The sequence below is a fragment of the Ambystoma mexicanum genome, chromosome 7q (assembly GCF_040938575.1).
Source record: "Ambystoma mexicanum isolate Mex_15411 chromosome 7q, UKY_AmexF1_1, whole genome shotgun sequence".
Classification (NCBI taxonomy): domain Eukaryota; kingdom Metazoa; phylum Chordata; class Amphibia; order Caudata; family Ambystomatidae; genus Ambystoma; species Ambystoma mexicanum.
In genome coordinates, this window is record NC_090941.1 from 668,907,767 (window position 1) to 668,924,673 (window position 16,907).

Below are 16,907 nucleotides of genomic sequence, written 5' to 3' on the forward strand. Positions count from 1 at the left end.
AAAAAACCTATGCACCTGGGGCAAAGAATGTTGGTACAAGCACAGCTGTACAAACTGCAATGTGGACCACCCAGCAAGCAATTGCACCAAACTACCGACCAAGAATACAAAGGACTAACAATAATGGGTTTTCCCCCATGGAACCACCAGTCATAGAACCAGGCAGAACCCCCATCAACCCCAACAATTTCAGCAAAGAATTGCTGAGTTACCCGGACAGTAGAACCAGCTGGGCAATCCAACAAGGATTCGCAGCAGGTTTTACCATTTCATTCAAAGGAACAGGGTCCCAAAAAATCCCCAAAAATCTGAAATCTGCCAGAGACAACCCAGAAGTGGTAGAAAACAAATTAGAGAAGGAATTAAGACTGGGCAGGATCGCAGGCCCCTGGGAATCCATGCCTTTTACAGAGTACCCAGTATCACTGCTATCCTCGTGCCCAAGAAAGAACCACCTCTTCCACCCAAAGGGCCAATCCCTTAACGACGGCATTCCACACACGGAATCCGCAGTCTCCTACACACATTTCCAGGAAGAAGTAAGATTACTTCAGGAATGCGGCAGGCACGCCTTGATGGCCAAATTAGACATTGAATCAGCTTTCAGACTCTTACCTGTCCATCCCAATTCACAACAATGGCTAGGGTTTTCCTTTGAAAACAGATTTTATGTAGACAGATGCCTCCCCATGGGATGCGCGGTCTCCTGTGCCCTATTCAAACAGTTCAGCTCACTTTTTTCAATGGGCATTCCAAAAACGACAACCCAGGGCCAAAATAATACACTACCTGGATGATTTCATGGTAATGGGACCTGCAGAGTCAGGAGTTTACAAGAGGGCACGTGCAGAACTTCAAAACATGGCTGCACAATGGGACACCCCCCTGGCGGCAGAAAAAAAACACAAAACCAGCCACCAACATGACATTTTTGGGAAGAGAAATAGATTCAGGGGAGGGCCTTTGCAGAATCCCAAAAACAAAAATAACAGAACTCCTAGAGAAAATACAGAACTTAAGTACAAAAAACAAGGGCACAGTGAAGGAGCTACAATCACTAGCAGGCAGCCTCAACTTTGCAGCCAGAATCATTCCGCAAGGGAAGTTTTTCTCCAGGAGCCTAGAATTTAAAACCAAAGCATGCACCAAACCCCACCTGCACATCCGGCTAGGCAGAGAGGTGAAAGAAAATCTAAAAATCTGGGAGAATTTCCTCCGAAACTTTAACGGGATCACACTGTGGCGCACGCCACTAAATACATGGGCTAAAAGGGTCTTGTTCACAGATGCAGCCGGTAGCAAGGGTTTTGGAGCCATTTTAGATACAGAATGGGTGGCCGGGCACTGGCCAGAGTCATGGCTAACAGCAGGATAGACCAAAAACATTAAACTGTTAGAAATATTTCCCATTTGGCTAACCTTACACATCTGGGCCAGGCAGCTAGCTAACACAGAACTTTTGGTATGGTGCGACAACATGGTGGTGGTAGGTATCATAAACAGAAAAAGTACCAAATGCCACCTGGTACTAAAGGTCCAAAGAGCCATCACATCTGTCACACTACACTACAAGAAAATATTGTGGTTAAAGCCAAACACATCACTGGAATGGATAATAATATTGCAGACGCTTTATCTTGTTTTCAGTGGAGAAGATTCCGGGAGCTAGCACCGCACGGCCAAGAAACGATGACGTTAATACCAGCAGACTGCTGGTCAATAATGGGAAAATAAAAGAAATTACATCAACGCCGAGGTCAGAGAGCCAAATCGGGATGTACACCAAGAACCAGGCACTTCAAAAACGGGTGCCAACAACAATTGGCTCACAAAGAGCGCTAACCCTGACACGGGGTTCCTCACAGAGATGGCAGAAAAAGTATTGGCAGGTTCGACCACGACACAGTACAGTAAGTGCCTGCAAACAGTCTTTAGAACAACAGGTTTAAACCATGTAGAATTAATAACAATCAAAGACATAGAAATATTTTTTTAATGGACCCAAGAACAGGGTTTTAAGAAGGACTGGCCAAAAAGACACTTAGGGGCAATATCGTATTACTCAAAACTCCGGGGGGACTCAGATCCTACGCAGAGCGCCCTGATCTTTTACACCATGAAAGGCTGGGGCAAACTAGAGGGACCTCAGGTAGACACCCGCCGCCCCCTAGATTTTGATAAACTGGTCAAAATAACAAGCCAACTAGACAACATATGCTGTCACCCCTATGAAACCATGTTATTCAAGACAGCGTTTTTCCTAGCTTACTTTGGGGTTTTCAGGATAGGAGAGCTCATTGCCTCAAACACCAAAGCCAACAATGGCTTAGGCATCATGGAGACCAGACTCAGACACGATAGCATCTGCATAGAGTTGCAACAGTCCAAAACGGGGGCCAAAAGAACCATCAACATTTGCTGCATCGACGATGCAACAAATTGCCCAGTGTGCATCACCAACCTTTATTATTCACAAAGACCCAAGGTGGGGGGCGGGGGTTCTAATTCACAGGGATGCCTCAGCCCTAAACTGCTATCAGTTCAAAGGGGTGCTGACAAAAGCAATCAGCAAAGCAGGGTGGGATCCGAAGAAATACGGCACCCACTCCTGCAGAATTGGGGCCGCAACCTCAGCATGGCCAAGGGGCTCGGCCTGCAACAAGTTAAAACCATTGGGGGCTGGAAATCAGACTGTTACAGAAGATACATCAGACCTGAACTAATATTGTTCTGTTTTTTCTTCCACCACCAGAAACACCAGATGGGTGGAAGATCCCCCTTCGATCAGCATGGCTAGTAGGACACTCGTTCGTTTTCAGGACAGGGCAATGGGCGGAAGAAACCAAGGAGGGCTCACCATTCAGAAACACTATTGCATCATGGTGGGGATACAGAGGCCTCCTCTGGGCTGATGTTCATGACAAACTAGCAGAACTAGTCGCTTACAGAGATCCGCCTGAATTTCTGATTTTACACGTGGGGGGGCAACGACCTGGTGTCCACAGGCAGAAGAAGGTTACTCGAAGAAATGTGCTCATCCTTAGCGGGCATCTCACACAATTGGAGGGACACTGAAATCTATTTCTCAGCCTTCTTGCCCAGAAGAAAATGGCAAGGGGCCACCTGCTACAAATCAATAGATATTTCCAGAAGGAAACCCTGCAGAGGGATAGAAAAATTCTGTACAGCAAGTGAACTGGGTTTCATAAAGCACCCAGCCATTACACTGGGAGACTCCGATTTTTTTCTCAAAGACGGCACCCACCTATCCGGTCACGGCATGGAACATTTCTTTTGAGAAATTTCCTCCACTTTAGCCACCAGGGGCTGTAAAGGAACCAACTTTTGGGGGAACCCGGTTAGCCGTTAACCTGTCTGTGTGTGGCGGCACGGACCGGGGGGGGGGGGTTCACCCCTGGACTCGGGGCCCAAAAGTACTATGTTATGATTGTGATATGAGATTAGTGTCATTGTTCCACATAACCATAGCTGTACCAATAATATTCCACGGCCTTTTATTGCGAACACTTGAAACAGTGTGTTTCCACTTCTTCTCGGGGTGGGTTAGGGTTGGTTACCATACTAGCATGCATATGGGTCCAGCAGTTATTGGTGCTTTTGGTGTACACTCTGTTGGGACAAGGCGTGGGCGTATCCTGAGGTTGATACGCAAGGTACATTTGAGCATTGAAGTCTTGTGGGGTGGTCTGTGGGTCAGCGGGATTGTGTGGTGACCAGTATCCGTGTTTGCATGTTAGCTCTGTGATTTGTGGCAGTTCTGACTGATATGTTACTGTGAGTGTTTACGGGTGTGGTGAGATGTCTTGTCGGGTATGGTGGGAGATTGAAAAGGAAAGTTGGGTCCAGGTTAGTAGGATAGCATTTAACAAATGTCATGTTGCAATTTACCAGGGTGCAGCAATCAGCGGTAGTACCAGTGAGCAGATACCACAGTGGTAACGCATTGTCACAGCGGGAGTAGCCAGCAGAAAGTGGGGCATGATTCCAATGCATGGGTGGTCTTTTGCGGTGATGTCTCTTACCTGATCGAAGAGCGGTCTCTGTCTAAGAACCAGAAGGGGTGGCAAGGACAAGTAGGCGAACAGGCAAACCGGTGTCACCCTTTGACACTACCCTTCTCCGGCTGCTGGGGCAAGACTCCCTGTCAAGTTTGTGGTTATGGGTGGAAACAATGGTCATGTGATTCCTCTGCCCAATCACAGGATGGAAATAGGTAGGGGAATTGTGGAAGCAGGATGAAAAGGGGTGATCACCACCCAAAATTGTCACCAGGTACTGTGTAAAAAGTTCAGATCAAATTGATTAGACATTGGGGCGAGAGGTTGGCGGGTAGTTTCCCTGTGCCCAGACAGAGGTCGAAGTGGGCGGGAGAGGTCAGGTGCGGTGCTCCCATACTTTTTATTTTTAGGTTTCACTGTTCCTGTACTTTTATTTAAAAAAGAAACCGTTCCGGAATGGTTTTGTTTTAAAATAAGAGTGTAGGAAGAAGTTGAAGCTTGCACTTCAGTGCCCTGCACTGAACATTCATATAAATAGCAGGTGTGATTGTTTGGGGGTTGGATTGTGTGTGGGGGGGGTACAGCAATGGGGTTTGTGGAGAGTGGGGCAGGGCAGCAGGGAACATAGTTCCACTACTTATTTTCGTGCACTTCGACCACTGTGCCCAGAGCATGTCCCAAGACATCCCTTGGGCATAGAGTAAAATCAGCATGCCCATAGACCCAGTGGCTACTGTGGGTGAAGTTGCTGTGCAGGGGGAATTGCCTGCATCCCTATTGAGGCCTCCTTGGGTTAGGTCTTAAGAAGGAATACATGTGTGGAACTAGTGAAGGAAAAGCACAAGGTTCAGGTTGGCCCATGACAGAGACACAGTTTAGGACTTTTGACCTAACAGATGGCCAGGTTTCCGTGGATGGAGTTTACGGGTGTGCCAAAGGCAGGAGGCTACGGGATGGTAGCGGGCTGACCCTAGCTGCCAACCGCTGCTATACAGGCCCCAGATGTGCTAAACAGTGGATGCTCTGCCACCCCCTAATCCCCAGCCCCATCTGCAGAAAATCTCCATCTCCCCTGAGATCCTTATGATGGCCACGGAATCAAATGCACGAACATGAAAGTACACATGGGGAGGACAAGAAACAAACTACTTGCACACCCACCTTCACTCTGTTGTGCCCATGGTGAATCCTGTTTATCTGAAAGGAAATATGTCATGAGCTCTGCTCCCAGAGAGTGCCCCGGACCTCACTCATTTCTGTTAGAGGGGACCCACAGGTGCCACAAACAAGCAAGAAACCAATAAGTGATGGGATCCCAAAGGGAGGGTCTGCAGGCCGGCATAGCGAGTTGCGTGCTCCTGGGCTGCTTTCAAACTAAACTCAAGATGGCGGACAGCAGCTTTATAACCTTGACAGGATCAGTCATGGGACACTCAACTACTCACCACCAGCCAGCTGGAAAAGGTGTAGTTTGCCAAACATCAAACACACTTTACCACTCACAGAGATGACATCAAGCACACAGTTACACAGCCCAGACCAAGCCGAGTTGGCTTATTTAAGCAGAGCATAGTAGAGGGCGGTGGGGGAGGGTGGATGTTAGAGGGCCAAGTGCTGAGGTGCAAGAGATTCAAGAGTCGATTTGAGCATGATAGAAGGGCAAGGAGGTGGAGAGGAAAAGCAGAGAGACGGGAGAATAGGAGGAGAGACCATGGAGAAGAGGAGACCAAGGGCAGGGAATTAGAGAGGGCGAATAGGAGGAGATGAGAAGGGGATATCGAAAAGAGAAGGAGGTGGAGCTGTGTAAGAGAGAGTCAGAGTCGGAGATAAGACAGGGAATGAAAAGCAGAAAGGCCAGAGAGCAGGAGATGTGAAACAGAAAAAAGGCAAATAGAGGTGGGGGAGATGGGAAGACAAGATACAATAGAAAAATAAGGGATGCGGAGGAGGAGTGACTTCAGGGGAGCATGGAAGAGAGGTCTGAAGTGAAGGAAAGAACGAGGGAAAGGAGGCAGAAAGCAGAGGAAAAACACATTAAGGGAGGACTAAGAAGGGAGCCACCATCACAGAGACATAAAGAGAGATGAGAGGGCAAGGAATGAGCGGGGCGAGGGAGCGATAGATAGAGCGACGGCCCTAGACCAAGATAAGGAGAAAAAAAGGAAACGTAAGGGGGGATAGAGAGGAAGCGACCCTGGGGAAGGCGACAAAGTCTGCAAACTCCTTCACATCTTGGGTGACATTTGCAGTCTACTGCTGGATCCATTTGATGGAAGATACTGTTCGAAGACCAGGGGGGAAGCTGAGAGTTCCCTGGGGTACAACCCGATGCCCGACTCTGACCTCTCTCTCAGAAGACCTCAGAGGACATGGAGGCCATACCCGGTAGGAGAGTCCGGAAGGACTAACGCATAACCCTGATGGCATCGGCCACAGCCACAAAAGACACAGATAAAAGAAAGAAATGTTCAGGACATTATACATCCCAGAGCCTGTGAGTGGCTGTTTTGCCCGCCGAAGAGGTGGCTTTGAACTGGGGCAGCAAGGGGAGGACAGGGGGACACTTTCCTATATCAGAACCATCGTGCTGGTGGTGCCAACCCTAACTTCGTCCTGTGGGCTCAGATAAAACCTCCTCCCAGATGTGTGTGAACAGAATAAAAGCGATAGTGAGCATATGTGTGATTTCAAGTGGTCTGTTGACCCCCGAACCGCTTCGCAGAAAGTGTATAGATGTGCATGGGGTGGGTGTATGTGTGTTGCGATCTGCTACTTTCTGCTATGAACAGAGAAAGTGGCGCTTGCAGCTGTATTTTGGGAAACGCCCACTTTTGCAGGATAGGCATTCTGTGGCATTTCTGAAATGCCTTTATTAGAAGAGAACTCCCAAACTTGAGTCTCATTTAATACTAAGGCCCAACGACTCTGTGTTCAGTCCTTAAACGCTAACTCCACTCCAAGTTGTTGTGGTATCTATACTAAATACATTTGAATACAGTGAATCTAAATAGGTACGACTAGTATAGCCCAGTGGCAACGCGCTTGTCTTGGAAGAAAGACAACACAGAGCAGCACAGGTGCGAATCACTGGTAAATAAATAATTATAACGTTATTTACTTAGTCCACGATTATCTTGAAATCCTGGGGTGGTTGGACTAGGTTTGGAGATGCCTGATTTAGGCAAACAACCTTTTCCACCCTGGGAGCCCAAAGCTATGGAGTAGGTAAGATCAAGCTGTTATGCGAAATTTGGGGAATTGAGTCCTTAAAAATTTGGCAGTTTGCCAGTATGTGGTAAAAGTGGCGGTAGTGGAATTAGCACCACTCTTACCACACTCCCGAATTAGGGCTCCCAGAATGGGCGTTAATTCCACTGGCAGAATTACCACTGACGGTATTCCTGTTGGTTATTTCCACCAATTTACGGCGGTAATGCTAATTCCACCAGAAAATTACAGATTTACTGATGGCCTTCCTTTTTTGGCCGAAATTCTGCCTCTGGGAATTTCTGTTACAGGTTTACCGCCGAGTCTGTGCACACTCACTTCAATGTGTAATGTGGTGGTAATTCCGCCGGACAATAATGGCGGTACCGTAATTCCATCCAGAAGAATTGCCGTCGTACTCACAGCCGAACTCATAATGAGGGCGTCGTTTAGTAAACAGCCTAAATTACATGTGCCCAGAGTTGAAATACAAGCCCGTGTGCATGCTCTGTGCACTCTCTTTTCCCTTCCCCAGCAGCACACGCACTTCCTCAATCAAAAATCACAACCGTACATGGTAGCATGTTTTATTACAGCTTGCACACATGCTGTGATGATGTTGTGTGATCTGCTGCCACTACAATGAAAGACGGAATCCGCAAACGTCTGGCGAGCAGTTGGAAAGCGTAAACCAGCTGTCCACGTAACATGGCTACTAACATTATAACACTTCCAGCAATAGAAAATATAAATCTGTCCATAAAAAAATAATCTCTCATTTCGGTATAAAAAAATATAAAGTTCTGTTTCTCCAGCTGCATAGCTCTTCGATCAAGAAGAGGACTTCACTTTGGAAGACAGCGCTTGCTTGAAGCGTCGTTTAAGGTCCTGCATGTTGGGAGATTTGGGCCGCGATATGACGGAGGCTCTCCTCTTCTCGCCGTTGCCGCCATTTTGTAATTTGCTAACCTCTTTACACAGATGCTGGAACACATCACTAACGTCCTGGCAGTTTTCACTGGTGGAGATTTCCAGAAACAAGGCGCCCAAGTCATTTGCCAGCTGCAAGCCGTCCTCCGCCTGCACCTGGCGGGCATGGACAAGGTCCCCCTTATTAGCGACGATAACAACGGGGGCCTTGGGGTCGGGGTGCAGCTTCCGGATGTGCTGATGCAGAGACCGGATGGATTGGTAGCTGCCGTAGTCTGTGATGGAGTAAACGAGAAGAAAGCCGTCGGCCCACTGCACGCAACGGGACACAAAGTCAACGTCCTGCGAGAAGTCTTCTTGCACCTGTAAGAAAAACAGCCCCATAAGAGCAGGGAAGGATATATGCAAACACACAAGTCTTCCTGAATCCCAAGCCCAAACTATGCGGGGAGATCCACAAAACAGTAAAATCCATCCAGGATAAGCAGCATCATTTATTTACATTAGTGAAAAATTGCATATATTGAATTTCAATGGCAATTACGTGAATGGGTGTTTATTCTGAAAACCTGACTACATTTGACTACCTGCTGGATTAACAAACCCAACCATACCAAGATTACATGATCACCCTATTAAGATAGAGCAATATTAAAAAGCTTTGAGTAATTGTTTGAGAGCAACACCCTCATTTTCTATGCAGCGAGCTTGAAATGGAAGAGTAAAATGGAGGCTTTGGGCCCTATTCATGGAATTTTTAGTACCGTGCCAATTGATTTTGCACTGCCAACAAACATCCTGATCCACAGAGCGGTGAAAAGTGTATTTTTGCAGTGCATAGTGACTTTGCACTACTTTTGTACAAGTGCAAAGTCACTTTGCACTGCAAAAATACACTTGCACCGCTCTGTGAATCAGGGTGCTTCTTGGCAGTGCAAAGTCACTTTGCACCGAGCAAAAAAAAATGTCCATGAATCGGGCCCTTGATGTCTTTACGCCTCTATGGCCCCATTTGCCTGCAATAAATAACAAGACAGAGGGGGGGCGCGCAGTGGAAATGAGAGCTCCGCCGTGCAGTCCTCCTCCGTTTGCCAGCCTGTTTCCTTTCACCCTTGCGGGCGTAAAAATAATGGATTCCTATGGAATCCTCCTTGGCTTTGCACCTGAAGTCCATAGAAATCCATTCGTAAACGTAATCTGCAAAGCGTCGTTTTCAGGCAGCATTTACCTTTTCACAAGACAGAGGGGAAAAGGAAAGAGAAACAGCGAGTTTGCCGGCCCTTACTCTTTCCTTCACCCCTCTGCCTTACGTTTTAAACTGAATGCTTTGAACCCCACAGCACGTAAGGGCTAACGTTGGTGGTCCCCTGCTTGGAATTTGAATTTGATATAATATGAGGCTTTGGTGCTATGGAAGCAGTGCTTTTAAGGGGTATTTGTATTTTACAACAAATCAATAAACTTACAAACCAAACACTGGTGGTTATGAAGCATTCAATTCATTAGGGAGGGCGAGGGTGCTACCCGCCAAGGAGAGAGCGCTAGCTGTCAGCTCAAGAGAGGGTGCTGCCAGCTCGAGAGGGTGCTGGCAGCCCTGGAGAGAGTACTTGCTGCCTGCAAAGGAGAGGGTGCTGCCCACTAAGGGTGCTTGCTGCCAGCTCAGGAGAGGGTGCTGCCTACTCAGAAGCGGAGGTTGCCAGTTAAGAAGAGAGTGCTGCCAACTCAAGGGTGGGTGCTGCTAGTCCAGGAGAGGGTGCTTGCTGCCTGCAAAGGAGAGGGTGCTGGCCACTAAGGAGAGGAGGTTGCCAGTTAACGAGGGAGTGTTGCCAAGTAAGGAGAGGCTGCTTCCAGCTAAGCTTGCTCCCAAATCAGGAGAGGGCGCTGCAAACTAAGAGGAGGGTGCCTCCAGATAAGGGGAAGGTGCTGCCGACTAAGCCTTCTGCCAGCTCAGGAGAGGGTGCTGCCAACCAAGGAGGGGAATGTCAGTTAAGGATAGGGTCCTTGCTAGCAACTAGAAAGAGGTTGCTGGCAGCCCAGGTGGCAGTGTTTGCTGCCAGCTCAGGAGGGGGTGCGCAAACTATGAAGAGGTTTGCATCTAGGAGAAGTGTGCTGCCAGCAAAGGAAAGGGTGCGGGCAGTTCACTAGAGGCTGTTGCAAGCTAAGAAGAGCGTTTTGCCAGCTAAAGAAAGGGTGCTTGCTGCTAGCTTAGGAGAGGGCACTGCCAGTTAAAGAGAGGGTGCCTGCTGGCAGCTCAGGAAAGGGTGCTGCCAATAAAGTAGAGGATGCTGCGAGCTAGAGAGAGAGTGCTTGCTGTCAGCAAACGAGAAGGTGCTGCGAGCTAAAGAGAGAGTGCTTGCTGTCAGCAAACGAGAAGGTGCTGCGAGCTAAAGAGAGAGTGCTTGCTGTCAGCAAACGAGAAGGTGCTGCCAGCTAAACACAGAGTATTGCCAGCTAAAGGGAAGGTGCTACTCCAAGCTAAGAAGAGCGTTTTTGCCAGCTATGATGAGAGTGTTTGCTGCCAGCTCAAGAGAGGGTGGTGCCAATGAAGGAGAGTGTGTTTGCTGCTACCTACGGAGAGGGCACAGACAGCTAAGGAGAGGGTGTTTGCTAACAGCTTAGGAACGGGTGCTGCCAGCAAAGAAGAGGGTGCTGCGAGCTAAAGAGAGAGTGCTTGCTGTCAGCAAAGGAGAAGGTGCAGCGAGCTAAAGCGAGAGTGCTTGCTGTCAGCAAAGGAGAGGATGCTGCCATTTAACGAGAGGGCATTCCCAGCTTAGAAGAAGGTACTGCCAGCCAAGGAGGGAGTGCTGCCCACTAAGGAGAGGTTGCCAGCTACTAGTTAAGGAGAGAATGGTTGCAGGCAGATGAGGAGAGTGTGCTGCCATCTGAGGAGAGGGTCCTTGCTGGCAGCTAGGAAGACGGAGTGGTCAGCTCGAGAAAAGGTGCTTGCTGTCAGCTCAGGAGAGGGTGCTGCCAGTTTATGAGAGGGTTCTGCCATCTATACGGAGAGGCTGCTGCCAGTTAAGGAGAGGGTGGTGCTGCCAGTTAAGGAGAGAGTGTCAGTGTCTGACTGATTAGCATATGGCTGGACAGTGGTGTGGAAGGTTGTCCAGAGCAATGCCAGTGGTTCATAATTAATTTAAAACCTTCCACCCATCACTTTTTTGGTTATAGTTTGTCGCCCTGGTAATGAAGTACACTGCAGTTAATACTGTTTCCCACCACAAGCGCGAGTGCCACTCGGTGTTTATTAATAGGTGCTGTTATCACTCATCTTAATGACATGCACTCAATCAGCAAAGGGTTAATTCAGTGATAAGAATTGTCCTTTTTTTAACCAGGCATCATCAACAATGTTGTTTAGTTAATTGAAAAGTGTCACATATTATGACTTGGGTCACTAGATAGCCCCTTGATGCATCCCCAAAAGATTACAGTCTATGACTAACATATCTCTGTGGCAACTGCCCAACCGACTGAACTATTTTACTAACAAACGGTGGTGTTAGATAGGAATGGGTCGAATTTTCTAAAGGGAGTATTTTACACAATAGCCCATGTGAGCGAACCCTGAGTCACTATTTGCAGACCCGCCCTTAGTGTATTTGCTGGTGGCATTCCTTACCTGCACACAGCCCGGCGTGTCCTGGATCTGCAGGGAAACTTGCTCCCCCTCCACGTGCACGAGCCTGGAGTACAGGTTTCCTGTGGGCACACAGGACAAAGGCGGTTACAACTGTGTCCTGCCAGGAAGCCATGAGTGTGTTATCTGAATGCTGTCACATGCAGTCTCCCGAACGTCCACACATGGGGAAACGCTCACCTGTGTTCGACTCGTAGTCTCCGATGAACCGCCTGGTCAGAAAGCGCACGATCATCGCTGCAAGGGGAAGAAGAGGGGTGTTACAGAAGAGGCAGAGCGGACCATCCACCACACAACAACACTTGAGATCTATCTGTCTGGAGCAGGACTCGGAAACATGGCGCTTTCCAGATGTTTTGGACTACGACTCCCATGATCCTCCCCTGTTGAGTATGCCAGATAGGTCTGATGAAAACTGTAATCCAAAACAGTGTGGGAGCCAAAAGCTGCAGGCCCCTGGTCTGGAGAGACACTGGGAAGCAGCACCTATAGCACAGTAGGATGACATCACCAGGGAAATGGCGGGCGTAGGGTCCAGCAATAACTAACTGCAAACCACTCTATGCAAGCTCCAGACTAGGCCTTAGCCACTCGCGGGGTGTTAAATGTAACTGTGCTGCAAAAAGAGTGTTTTTTATTTGGAATCAGTGGGTTTCTAAGTGTTACCAGATTTGACGAATAAGAAAACCGAGTCAAAAGTCATTTGCCAAAGCTCGCAAGATGCAGCCAGGCAAGAAAGGCAGGACTCAAAGTCAAGTCCCTTAATTCAAAAGTGATGAGCTTGGCCACAAGACCACATCACAAGTTGGTCATCAGCACACATGGGAATGTTTAGAATACGTCTGGTGTGTTATCCTGAGACACATGTTCTCCCGTGTTAGTGGGGAAGTCTCGGAAAAGGTTTAGTTGAGTTTTTTAAGGGACTATTTATTGAAAACAAACATTGACAGTCATCTAGACCCATACGTGAATCAGCAATCATCATTAACATTAGCAAACTGGGTGGGTGTGGCAGCCAATCAGATTGCTCGAAAACCAGGCTGAATCCATCAATCCAACAAAAGTGTGCACTGCTCTCACCCAGCCTCCAGCAATCCAATTCTGCCCACAGTGCTCGGCCGCACTGCCACAGTAACACCCCACCTCTCCAGGACTGCCTCACAAGTCAAGGCATCCTCTGTGAGCAGGTGCAGTGAGCCAGGAGAGCCATGGAAATAGTAGAGGTGCTCAACATTCTCATGACAGCCATTTTAGGAGCGTTTTATTTGTCTCTAAAAAGCAGGTCGTACACTCGCAGCCTCCTGTTATTTTAGATAACATGATTGCTATCAGCACCCCCGTTAGCAACCCCAGGCTGCTAGTAGCAATAATATCACATTGCACAGCCTTTAACAGCTGGTAACGGGCCCCCAGGGCCACTAACTCGGGGTACAGCCTGTGGAGAAAGGTTGCATTGCTTAAATAATATTGATTCCAGCATGACCCTTTTGTGTTTGGTGACGTTTGAAGGGTTGTGTGAGATCATTAACTAGGTAGTCGTGTTAACACACAGCAAGAAGTTTCAACATATAAACGCAGTCCGAAAAACAGTGCATTGCCTTCCCATACTTCAAAGATGCCAATTGAAAGCATAAACATGTAGGAAAAAAGCCCCACTGTGATGAAGTCACGTGGCGCGACGGTAGCGTTCTGCCATCGTGTATGGAAATGAGTAAAGGAGGCGGTTCCGTGGCACGGAAGCCCGTGGCATGAAGATCTGTGGCCGTGTGCTTATTTCAGGTACAGGGGGGCAATGCTTCTATACAGGAGTTCCGGCGCAAGACTGGTTGTAACATTGGCAACAAGGATGCAGCTGGGCAGGGGGAAGGTGCTCCGATGCTTGTCATAGCTCCAGTGGCCGATCCAATGCCTGTCATAGGCATTAACCCTCGCGGTAAAGCAATCACTGCCATTTTCAGGTCCCAGGGGCTCCACGTGTGCAGTGCTCGTGCACCGTGAGGGCAATTTTTGGAGCTTACAAGGGCCACTAACCACAAACAGGGCCACAAGTACCCTTTAAAACAAAAAGGAGGAGCTGCATGTGTACAATGATGAAGGGTAGAATGTCCAGGATAACAGTTGTCTAGAATCATCGACACATTCCTAGAATGCGAGGGAAAGCAGCGCATTATAACTCGTCCAGGCTCTTTAAAGTCAACGGGAAACAACAGGGATTTGGTCCCAAGATGCAGCAGCATTCAATCCTGCAAGGGGAGGGCATTGCGGGTTCCAGGACCTTCTCTCTGGCATTCTCCCCTGAAAGACGTCCGACGCCTAGAACAGCTTCCATCATCCAGAAGAGTGGCCCAGACATGGCTCTTCTGGAAGGCCTGCAATGTGTGTCTGCCTCTTTTTAAACCCTTATTGCAGCATTCAACCTGAAGCGATTCGGTCAGATACTAAACTCACAACAATCAACACATCGAAATGCTGCTAATATCCCTCTCCACCAATCAAAATGAGGCTGCGCTGCCAGGGGCAAAATAAACCGGCCCCACTCTGAAATTCGAATTAGTTGCGTTTATGTGACAACATTGTGTGAGTGGTACTTGCGGATACAATTTTAGGAACAACTGTGGAGGGTGACGTGAATTAAAACGGCACAGTAGCATTGGTCAAAACTTGCATGGTCCCGCCACACTGCTGTGTCAGACTGGCCCTTGGGGCCTGCTGTACTGCCCTATGGGCCGGCCCGAGCCTGTGTAAGGGGCTCACTCGTACCTACTCCACAGGCAGGTCTGCATTTAGGGACAGGTGTGGCATTTAGTGAGCTGGCTTCCCGTACACTCGAGGCAGCGTTTAGATGGGGAGGAGGCCACAAGGTGCACATGGAGGGAGTGGCGGAAGCAGCTTTTGGGGCGGGGTGGGGGGAGTAGTGCACCAGTGGGAGGCTGTGTGGGCACATTGGTCAGGGGGGTGGTGTGGGGGGCGGGCAGCAGCCCCCGTCTCCGCCACTGCGTGCGCAGAGGGGACTGCCCAAGTAAAGGGGTTCCTGAATGAACACTTGGCGTCACGTGCCCTCATCGAGGACCACGCTCAGTAATTGGGGGCACTGCCAGCTGGTGGGAGAGAACACTGTGGCGTGGCTCTAGGGAGCTATTGGCCAATCGCCGCTATTAAGAGAGGCGCGCCTGCTGTTTTTGGCAGGCGAGTTCACATCTGAAACTCCCAGCGCCTCCCGTTGACCTGCGTCGGCGACTTGCATTTTTTAGCCTCCCACGCTAATGGCAAAGGGCCGCGATTGTGCATCCCAAGGCAGCGCTTTGTTCTGAACTTGGAAGACAGCCCACGGATGCAGAGGAAACACGCACAGCAAATATTGGACCGACGAAAACTGCACATGGATGTTTTACCAATACCCAGGAGGGCCATATGAAATACTGTAAAAATAGGCAGAACACTGAAGATTGAATTTAACAGAACTTGAAAATTAAGCCAAAGAAAAGCGTAGTGAATGAATTAATCTCTCTCTCTCTCTCTCTCTCTCTCTCTCTCTCAAGTTGACAATTACTACGATGTTTACGTACAGCGGCAACTTTGACTCTTAATGGAAAGAAACATCCACAAATGGCTACACTCTGGAGGGGGCTGCAGGCAGTGACCCTCCCCTCACTTCGCAGGTGGCTGGGGCGCACTCACCGGTCTTTCCCACGCTGTTGCTCCCCAGCACGGTAAGTTTAATGTCCCTGCCGCTGATGTAGTCCGCGGACTCCGCGATCGGCGCCAGGAGGTAGTTGCTGGACATGTTTGGTAGACGCATGGAGAAACGCGAGATGGGTGCGAACCGAGGGCAAAGCTAGGCAGGACCAGGCGTGGAGCAGCTATCCGTGGATGTGGTGACCTCCCTCGCAGTGCACAATAACAGCCGGCATGCAGAGGTCGCACACGCCGGGACTCCCTGCTGCGCCCGTGCACGTCGCGCTACTGCTGCGGCCGCCTTCCCTGCCTGCACAAGGAGTTTTTATAAAGGCTGCGGCCGGCATCCCATTGGGGGCCGTCCCCGTCGGTCCATGAAAGGTAATGAGAGGAGGAGGGAGGCGGCGGTGGTGGTGGTTGTCATACTGCAGGCGCAGGACCGCCGAGGAGTGACGCTCAGCGCCTCCCACCCCATCAATGGGAGCCATACCTCCACAGACACCGAGCGCACGCACATTCCTCCCGCACATTCACTGCACGGACCAATGACCCACATTCCCTGGGTACATCAAGACGAGGGCTCATTCAAACACACTGCAATAGGAGACAGTCTTCACACTAATCAAGCAAGGCGTTCCCACGCACATTTAGCACCCATGCAAAACAGGCATTACACACACATCAGTGACACGCATTCCCAATACACGAGCCTCATATACGTGGGAAACGCCCTCTTTGATGTGTGTGAAGAATGCATTCTGTTTATGCGTGTGTGCAATGACCTTCATGCATGCGCAACCCCTCAAACACGCGGCTGAGAGGCATTCCTTACACCGACGAATAAGAGCCGCTCTCCATTCACAACAATGGCGGGCATTCCATTGACAAAGATGAGCTGAATTCCACCCATTGACCAGAAGCATGCCTCATGCGCAGCAAGAAGAGGCGTTGAAATAGCACTGCCCCTATGGACAAAGACATTTTCCAGGAGCAAAGCCTTGGCATTTCAAGCAATTTACATACCCTACCCACAATGCACTGCCCATCTAACTCTGAACTAGAGGTGAATTTCCAGAGAGGACTCCTGTGTCGCGCTGTGCTGTGCGCGCCTTTGCTGAAAGGGCGTAACCTACTTCCATATATTTTAAACCGAGAAATCAATTACACTCGTCAACAAAACGAAACACGTGTTCATAAGCGCGATACAAATAAAATATCATATCATAACAAAGGGCATTGCAATCGACATATCATTGACAGTAGCTGCGCAACGACACCAGGGCTGCCACAAGGTTTGGGGGAGGCCTCCTTACCATCGTGTTGCACTGGCCCAGCAGCAACCAACAGGAGATAAGCACAATCTGCGTTATGTTTATTATGGATGTAGACTTTGGTTTGCTATTATGACTTCAAATAAAAGGAACCAAAGCCATGTT

At 49.0% G+C, this 16,907-nt stretch overlaps 1 protein-coding gene across 1 annotated transcript; it reads right to left on the bottom strand.

Moving 5' to 3' along the window:
* Positions 1 to 7,797: 7,797 nt before the first annotated feature.
* RASL11A (RAS like family 11 member A) lies at positions 7,798 to 15,875 on the bottom strand. The gene is made up of 4 exons (XM_069639961.1): positions 15,475 to 15,875; positions 11,977 to 12,033; positions 11,779 to 11,858; positions 7,798 to 8,519 (listed from the first exon to the last, which is right to left on the bottom strand). The coding sequence occupies exons 1-4, from the start codon at positions 15,593 to 15,595 to the stop codon at positions 8,058 to 8,060; spliced, it is 720 nt and encodes a 239-aa protein (XP_069496062.1). The 5' UTR covers positions 15,596 to 15,875; the 3' UTR covers positions 7,798 to 8,057.
* Between the last annotated feature and the right edge of the window lie 1,032 nt (positions 15,876 to 16,907).

What these genes read in the sequence shown, in the direction of transcription:
- RASL11A (XM_069639961.1), bottom strand. Translation starts at nt 15,595, where the DNA reads ATGCGTCTACCAAACATGTCCAGCAACTACCTCCTGGCGCCGATCGCG. An exon ending in CAACAGCGTGGGAAAGACCG is followed by an intron (nt 12,034 to 15,474) that starts GTGAGTGCGCCC and finishes TTCCCCTTGCAG; the next exon opens with CGATGATCGTGCGCTTTCTG. An exon ending in AGACTACGAGTCGAACACAG is followed by an intron (nt 11,859 to 11,976) that starts GTGAGCGTTTCC and finishes GTGTGCCCACAG; the next exon opens with GAAACCTGTACTCCAGGCTC.